This window comes from Lepidochelys kempii, chromosome 7 (assembly GCF_965140285.1).
Source record: "Lepidochelys kempii isolate rLepKem1 chromosome 7, rLepKem1.hap1, whole genome shotgun sequence".
NCBI classification, from domain to species: domain Eukaryota; kingdom Metazoa; phylum Chordata; order Testudines; family Cheloniidae; genus Lepidochelys; species Lepidochelys kempii.
This window is the reverse complement of record NC_136386.1, coordinates 104744745-104753711: the sequence shown is the minus strand read 5'-3', so window position 1 is coordinate 104753711 and position 8967 is coordinate 104744745. Positions and strand designations below refer to the sequence as shown.

General features: G+C 48.6%; 1 protein-coding gene across 1 annotated transcript; it reads right to left on the bottom strand.

Moving 5' to 3' along the window:
* Positions 1-3101: 3101 nt before the first annotated feature.
* On the bottom strand, positions 3102-7464 carry NKX1-2 (NK1 homeobox 2). Its single transcript, XM_073354960.2, has 2 exons — positions 7233-7464; positions 3102-5794 (listed from the first exon to the last, which is right to left on the bottom strand). The coding sequence occupies exons 1-2, from the start codon at positions 7462-7464 to the stop codon at positions 5172-5174; spliced, it is 855 nt and encodes a 284-aa protein (XP_073211061.1). The 3' UTR covers positions 3102-5171.
* Between the last annotated feature and the right edge of the window lie 1503 nt (positions 7465-8967).

Sequence of the window (8967 nt, the reverse complement as noted above, 5' to 3'; positions counted from 1 at the left end):
TGTGTTCCTTCCAGACTGCATATCTACACAAGCTAAGAAATAAACATGTTGTTGAATACTGTTCTCAGTGTGGATCCCCAAAAGATTTAGTGGGTGCCCTGCACTACTTTGGGGGGAAATTGACCTACTGAGACAATTTTGACCTGCATCACTGCAACAGTTGGATCTCTAGTTCTGTGCAAAAGAAAAAGAAAAAAAAACCTAGAAACTTTTTTTAAAATGGCTTATATCTCTGGAACCCCTAGATCAAATGACCTCAAATTTGTCTCTCTACACTGCTCTGCATTCACACCAGGCATAGCAAATTTCAAGAAAATCCATGCAAGCAACAGAATTTTAGAGCACTTAGAAGCATGATCCGTGAAACAGGAATGGTACAGTTAGTAATAGAGAATGGAGGGAAAGATCTCCTCTAGAGTATCTGGGGGCTCTTAAAGGTGTGAAGTCGCCCACTCATCTCAATGAATGAGATGAATGAGAACACCCCAAACAGATGAATACAACCTGAAACAAAATAGCTCTGAGATGTGAGAGCCTCTCCTCTCATCTCAATGAGTATTCCCATCCCCCTCCTGAGTGCTTTAGAGCATGTGATATGCATGAAGTATACCTGTTCTCAGCTCCTCACCCAAAGAGGTAGGACTTCCCCAGATCTTGGCTCACATGGGGGGCAGGGAGGGGGCCTCAGACCCTCCCAAATGAGCATGCCCCCTCAGAACTTGGCTCATATGATGGGATTAGGGATAGGGCATCCAACTCCTGGAGATGGGCATAGGCCCCCCAGATCCTGCAACTCACATGGGGTAGGAAGAGGGGCTCAGACAACTCCAGAGGGGCAAGGGTCCCCTTATCCCAGCTCATATAAGGGGCTAGGGAACAGGTCTCAGACCCTCCTAAAGGGGGAAGAGTCCCTCTAGATCTGAGTGCACATATGAGAGGGCAGAATGTGGGGAGCTGACAGATGTCCCTGCACCCTGCCCCTCTTCACCCACAGTCCTCCCGCCACTCACCCCAATGTCCCCCTTCCTAGTATCCCACCCCTCCATTCCCCGTAAGTCCCAGGCCTCCCTCACCTGAGCCCCAACCTCTCTACCTGCCCCTACCACACGTTCTCACTTATGTCCCTTCCCATAATCCCCTTCCCCTCACTGCAGCCCCAAACTCCTGTCTCCCTATTCCCCCATTCCTCTCCCCACTAATACTCCTCCCCTCCCAGGAAGTATTCACGTTTAATTTTTTGAAAAACTTAGGTTACATTCCCCCCAAAATAAAATTGCCAGCAGGACTCACAAACTGTAGCAATCTCCAGGCACTCAGTCCAAACCAAAACTCCTTTTTTCTTAGGTGGGGGCTTCTGATTAACTTCTCCTTGTTTATGTTAATTGTAGGGTGAGTTCACAACCACCAATCTCAAAGAGATTCATCCAGTCATTAATACCTCTCAGTTGAGGAGTACAAAGCAGCAGAAGGACTCCAGGTTTGTTTGGGGGGAAAGAAGTGATGTAAGTTGGGAACCTCTTGGTCAAATGATCCCAGATTTGATTCACTAATGATACCCCATGCAGCACACCAAATTTCAAGGCAATCCAAGTAACCGTTTGGATTTTACAGCACTTTCAAAAGTTGAGCTTTAAAGCATTAAAATGGTAGGAATGGAAATCCTCTAACTGCTTTTCTGTTTTGGGTCATGAGCACTATAAAACTTTACATTTTCTTAAATGCCACTATAAATTTGGGTTCCCCAAAGATTTAGTGGGTGCCATGCACAACCTTGGATAAAATTTGACAGAGAGAGACCATTTTGGCCTGTATCACATCAATAGTTACATCTCTAGCTCTGCTGAGAAACTATTTGAAAAATGGTCATTTCTTTCAGGGCTTATATTTCTGCAACCCCTAGCTCAAAATGATCCCAAATTTGGATCACTAACCCTACACTGCACGCCACCCTCCTGAGACACACCAAATTTCAAAGGAATCTGACTAATCACATCAATTTTAGAGGACTTAGAAAGACTGACCTTTAAACAGAATTTGTGATGAAACCTTAACTATAGCGGCATTGCCATGCCACTATAATGTTTAGAGGACCATGTTGAGACCACCATATTCCTTCTAATTAATACCCAAGTCATTTGAACCCAGGCCTCTAAACATCAAGTGCTATGTCATTAATCCACTCTGACATATCTCCAAAGCTGCTGCTGCTACCTTTTGTGCATGTTGTTAAACAGCAGTCAGTTGCTTCACACATTAGGAGGCACAGTTATAATGATCCCACCTCCTCCCAGTTAGATCCTGTTTACCTTAAAGATATAACCTTGCTGTAACCTGGCATAGTTTATTTCTAGTGTCGCTATTACCTGAAAGAATGAAACCATCTAGTGGTGGGTTTCTCTACCATCTAATCTATCTATCTATCTGTCTTTCTATAGATATGATACTTTAAAAAACATTAACATTTGTTTTATAAAAAATGTGTTCTATGTGAAAAGAGCTGCCAAATCAATTTTAGTTAGTCCACCCAGTGGTTTGACAGAAGCACGGGAAGTAGCAATTCATAACACCTGGGCTTAAAAGTGTTTTTCAGATACTTGCTCCCCAGGAAACTGCAAGTTATGCAGGCCACAAAGGTGATTTGCTTAAAAACAGGTATCCACTTGATCATCACCTCTTAGCAGTCTTCAGTCTATCTATGAAGAAGCAGTGTCAGGGATGGTATAGATAATACTTAGTCCTGCCTTGAGTGCAGGGGACTGGACTAGATGACCTCTCGAGGTCCCTTCCAGGTCTATGATTGGTTGGTACCATAAGAGGACGCTGGTCCACTGACCTTCTGGTAAGAGAATAAATGCAGTAACTACTTCTGGCCACTAGAGGGTTCATAGGTTTTACAGAACTGAAAATGATGGCTCAGGAACCAAGGAGTTTTAGGATTCTCCCTGGGGTCATGGCCAGGGTAGTGTTGCAAGGGATTATTAAGGTTTGGACCCTGGGGGGAAAAAGGTCCACAAAACAAAAATAATTTCATCTGGGAATGATTAAGAACAATTAAACAAAGTCTAATTTTTAAAACTGCTTTATTTAGACAAACACACCTATAGATAGATAGGACTTACCAGCTACCTTTTTGGTTGAAAAGCCAATGTGCAGTTTAAGCATCATGACACAGAAGAGATACGTTCTTGAACAACATGTTGTAATAATTTGTGCAAACTGCATGAGACAGATTTTTGTGAACCAATTACTTCCTGGCAGTTCAGGGATGGATAAGCCCCCAGCTAAAATTCTTTTTCATTATGGTGCTTGTAATGATGAAGATGAAATGTGATTTTCCTCTCTAACAAATCCTTTAAAAAATCAGATTCCTCTGTTATGGAAAAGAGTGCACTGCATACTGGAAGCTCTGCACTTTAACTATTTTCTACCACAACCACCCCTTTTAAAAATAATAATGTAATGCTTTTCGCTGATGTATGTTTTCTACCTCATTTGGTATTAATGCTGTGTTATTAAAAGAATAATTACAGAAAAAAGCTCTTTTGATCTAAGGCCTGATCCAAAACCCACCGAAGTCAGTAGAAATGAAAGGTAGAGAGGTAGCAGGTATATCACCAATAACTGGATACTTCCTCATGTGTCAGCCAGGTTTCCCACACCCTGCCTGACAATTACAGAACTAAAGTTTCAAGTAGCAGCAAGCAGTATTACTTTCCTATTCCCACTAACAAACTCTCTTCATTAATTTCTTGGGATGCCAGACTCCTAGCTTTCAATTTTTGAGCCCAATGCGGCACCCTTGAAGTCGATAGGAGTTTTAACATGATTTTTAAGGTTACAGCAATTGCCCCTTTATAAGGTTGTATTACCCACCTGAAACAGGTAACTGATCTCCAGAGATAAAAGCAGGGCTTAGGGGCATCTTTTGTTCTTATCCGCATCATTCATATAAAAGCAACAGTAACTAGTCTCAGAGTTTCTGAGTTTTCAGGTTAGGAGGGATGCCCTGCCAAACCAAATGACAAAGAGAAATGTTTTAAAAGGAAACTTCAGGAGAGAAACTTGGGAGAATTAGTGTTAGGTACAGTAAATGTAGAGAGGGTTATCTTTTCCATCTCCTAGGCCTATGATTACATCTCAAATATGCCAATAAAATCCAGTGGTTACTTTTTTTTTTCCCCGACGAAAACATGCTTCGGTAAAGACTCAAAAAAATCAGCTTCTTACACTTTAAATTACCATGCAACCATCAGAAATGTACACTTGAACTCTGCAGCCTAATGAGGAAAAACGTATAAAATGATATACATTTATATGTATGTATAAATATTTGGACCACATAATGTCTGAATGTTCCACTTGTTTGGTTTGTCACAGTCGTTTATCTATGTATATCAGGACCTTTACTTTTGTTCATCCAAAGATATAGCGCAGCAGGATTGTGAAGTATAATCTAAGAAATCAATCATTACATGCCACAAACTACACTTGAACTCAAATATGCCTTTACAGAAGCGCGGCTGCTCTGCTCATAGATATCCATCAATTTAAAGGGATTAACTGGAGGAGCCCGACCCTGGCTCCCACGGAAACTCCCATTCGTCGCGATGGGGCCAAGATCCGGCGTAAACTATGCCGGGGAAGGATGCCTTAAAATACCAAACACGTGGGAAGATGTCAAACCTGAGCGTAGTGCAATGCACGTTTTATTAAAGTTCTCCAGTTTCCAAACTCCATGTTGCATCCGAGCAGTCTCAGCCAGGTCCTCGGTTCTGACCGGACTGCACGCTCCGGTCGGTCACAGAGACAGCAAACACAGGACCGCTGCTGTCTGAACTGGAAGCCTCCACCACCACCACCAGAGCGCGTGTGCCCTGCAAGTCACCCTGCGCCCCTCTGCCATTCCCTCCAGCCGTGGGAGAGGGGGAGACGGGGCGGGAGGGGCGCTCCCTGCAGATGGCAAAGGCGCTGTCTGTTTCTCCCGCGGTCCTGTGGCCGGTGTTCACGTGGGCAGGGCGGCGGGGGCCGCCTAAGGGGCTGCGATCCCCCCGGGAGGGGAGTGCGGGGGTTGTGAACGCACTTGGCGGAGGGGCAGCGAGACACACCCACGGGCGGAGCCCCCGCGGGCTGCCCCCAGGGTGGGAAAGGCTGGAACTGGTCGGGCGGGCTCTTTAGAGGTGCGGGGTGTAGAAGGGGGCCAGGTAGGCCGGGCCGAGGAAGGGCGCCGCGGCCAGGGGCAGGGGAGCAGCCGCCGGGAAGAGGACATTGGCGGAGGGGTAGGAGGGGAAAGTCTGGAAGGCCAGGGCGCTAGGGCCCGGCGGGCTGGGGCTGCCGCCGCCTGCTCCGCACTGGGGCACCGCGGCGCTGGCTGCCGGCTGCCCCGCCCCGTCCGCCCCGGGGTTCTGCTTCTTCCACTTGGTCCGTCTGTTCTGGAACCAGATTTTGACCTGGGTCTCGGTCAGGCTGAGCGACAGGGCCAGGTTGAGGCGCTCGCACACCGACAGGTAGCGGGTGGCCCTGAACTTGTTCTCCAGGGCCACCAGCTGCTCGTACGTAAAGGCCGTCCGGGCCCGCCGGGGCTTGGCGCAGCTCGGCGCGGCGCGGCGCCGCTTGGAGGCTGGCGGGGAGCCGGGGTCGTCTCTCTCCTCCGGATCGGGCGAGCCGGGGAAGTCGTGCAAGGGCGGGGGGGCTGCTGCGGGCTGGCTCCGGTCAGGTCCCGGGGCCGGCTCCTCCCCCTCGCACGCGGAGCCCTCCAGGGTGGACGCGGCCTCGCTCTCTCCCTTGGAGTTGGCATCTAAGGGAGAGAAGGGGGCTGATCAGAGTGACAGAACGAGCCCTTCCCCTGCCACATCCCTGCGCCTGCCGCTGATCCAACCTGACCTGCGCCAGCGCTCGCCTCCCGCCAGCTGCTCTCCGCACGCATCTGTGTCACCGGGGACACGCGCGGCTGGGGCAGGCGCCTGCTGCCGGCTGATGTCAATTCCTCATTTGTTTATTAAACTCAGCTTGCAAAAGACACTTCCCCCCTTTCCCCCCGTCCCCCAGACTGAGCAATTGAAGCGGGCTCTTCTTTCCGGTCCCCCTTTAAAACGGGAGCCAATTTGAGGTTGTTTCCTCCCTCCTAAAACATTTTTTTTTAAATCAGAGTTTATTTTTAAAAATGATCATTTGCCCTTTAAGAAAAACCTGGCCGTCTGATATGTGAAACCCTTTATGTGCTGCAAGCTGTGCGAAACTCGTTTGTGTGCGGCGGTATGGATCTCTAGCCAATTAAATAAGTTATTAAAGCCCCCTTTAAAGAGACTAAAATCCCCTCCCCCTTTCCATCTGCTCTTCCCAGCCGTGCTAATAGAGTTTCAGATTTGTGAGGGGCGGATCGATAGATGTCATCTATTAAAGGTAAGTTTTAATCGAACAATATTAGGATCAGGCAGGGGGAAAGAGGTTTGAAGTTGGTACCTGCAAGCTGCGGGAAGGAGATATGCAGGAGTCAGTAATAGGATATCGATCAATGGGGAGCTAAGGCATCCTCTTGTGGGGACGATTTGAACAATTATCCAGCCTGGCTGTCCCAGTGCCAATCAGGGCCAGCCAACGAGCTGGAGTCGAAAACAACTTTTGGTTTCCCATCAGACCTGGGGGCGCTGCAGTATAAGCGGTGACCCGAGGAGGGTCACGGCTCAAGGAAATCTGCACCTAATGACCCTCCTCCCAAAGCAGTTTTCCACGGCAGCTTCTTAAAGGTGACATGTCCCCACACCAGGAGCGGCTAACCGCTGCCTGCCCGCCCTTCCTTGGGAAACATTCTGCGGAAGGGGTTAATAAATATCTCCGTGTCCATCGCTGACACAGGCTGCATGAGCCAATTTTGACTTACGCTCATCAGCAATGTGTTGCTTGTTCTGTGGGAGTCCTGGCTCTACTCCCACTCTAATTCACGTGCTCAGATAGTTCAGCATCAAAACGAGCCAGTCCACTAGCTTGTTTTTTAAAATATATCACCAGGTTTTAAACCAACTACAGCCCCGTTCTGCTGCCTGTTTCACGACATCTTCTGCAGACCCGCTAAATAAATCGCAAACACACTAAAGCATAATCCTCGGTGCTTTTAGCCCCGTTTGTTTTAGCCTGCGCACACAATTTATGGAACTGGCCCCTTTCGGCTGATAGACGGGACAAGGTTCCTTGTTAATTTGTTTGAAAATAACCATGCGGATTGAATGCATTCCTACCATATGCCTCTAGTGTGTCCCTGCTGCTCCTTTGATTCGCGGGATCCTTTTCTACTTCAACTCCGCCAAAACTTTTCTCTGGCTCTCCTGAATGCGAGATGCTGCCCCTGCTCTGCGCAGCCGGATTGCTTTTCCTGGTAAATTTCTGGGGATCCAGGATGTCTAAGATGGAGAAGGAGATTTTATGATGGATGGGGGCCACCTTGGCCCCACTGTCCTGACATTCCAGCATTCCCCCCTCAAAGATCCCGAAAGAGTTGTGGTGCCCCCAGACAAATGCACAGGCAATTGGCCAGCTGCTCGCAGGGAGGAGAGACGTGGTGCCAAAGATGCCTTCGGTCGATGCGTGGCTTTCAGTCCTGCTCGCTGCAGGTTCGATCCCCCGGGGACGCTGTGTCCGTAGGAGGAAGGGTCCTGAGGTGTGCAAGCTTGCGCTTTGCAGATGTCCTTCTGGAGGGAAGCGGCTCCTCTGCTTCGGTCTAGGAGGAGGATGCAGGCTTGGAAAGGGAAAGGGTTGGAAGTGGGGGTGGGGGCCGAGGAGGGGGCTGCTCCGCCGTTGGCACTTTCTCCGCTTTCCCACCAGCCTGGCTGCCCCAGCCACGTGGAGAGAGCAGCGCGGGCTGCCTTCAGAGGGGTCTTTGAAAGCTGCACTAGTATCGTTAAAGCAAGAGCCGCCGGCTGGAACTCACACACGCAGCTTGTGTGTGTGTGTGTGTGTGGTGTGAGCGAGACGTGTCTCCCAGAGTAACGTGTCATGGGGGTGGGGGGTTAACCCCTGCAGGGGGTGGGTTAAAATCCCAGAAGAGCACAGATGTTTGATTTGGGGGAATCCATAGCTCCACGTACCAACGAATTACAGAGTCTAGTTTTAACCTAGGACATCGCTGTACCAACATGCACAACGTGTGCCCTTTCCTTAGAGGCCACCAGGTAACAGCAACACGTTGTAACAACCTGTATACAAAGTGTACCGCTGCCACAAGTTCTCGGGTGCAGAAAACCCCATTGCTTCGATTTAAGAAAATCTCCTCTCCAGATCCAGGTCAGACCTGGATTCGCCGTATGGTTGGGGAAAGGGCATAGGAATTGCAATGCTTTCAACCCTCCAATGGACCGTTGCGGGCCCGCCACCCCCTTTGCCGGCCAAAATCGCCCCGACCCGACACACTCATTTGTAGCAGGAAAGGTTCTAATAGCGAGGTTGTCCTACGGGAGTTTCGTTGCACACTGACTTAAAAACCCACTGAAATAGGTTGATTCCAAAAATGTATTTTAATTTTTAATGGTGCACGGACGGAGACAACAGGCAGAGTTAAAAGAGAACTCAGGATCGTCAAAGAGTGCAAGGAATTCAAATGACTTCTAAGCAATCAGTTCACTGGGTAAAATCTCTTTGCGGTTGGGGAACATATCACACCCCTTGTAGGCCGAACAGACTGCAGCCTGGGATATGACATGACATCTTTTAAAGGCAAATTAGGAGGTTTTTCAAGGACCATCCACCCGGAAATAGCACTGGGAGGCTAATGATCTCCTTTCCCCACCCCTCCTGCAACCTTCTCACTGCCAACCCTCCTCGATTTTGTTATGGAGCAATAGGTTAGCAATTAATATTGTCTTAGTTGGTATGAAATAGGAAGAGGAGGAGAAACCACCACATTATAGCTCTAGGCCTCCTATACCCAGCTGGCGTTGTAAATGAGCTTTTAAAGCAGCAATGTCCTTTTAGCATTTC

Bases quoted from the DNA above. Each gene is read 5' to 3' on its own strand.
- NKX1-2 (XM_073354960.2), bottom strand. From the start codon at position 7,464: ATGCTGGAATGTCAGGACAGTGGGGCCAAGGTGGCCCCCATCCATCAT. The intron at 5,795-7,232 runs GTAGGAATGCAT...TCTCTCCCTTAG, and splicing joins GGACACACTAGAGGCATATG to ATGCCAACTCCAAGGGAGAG.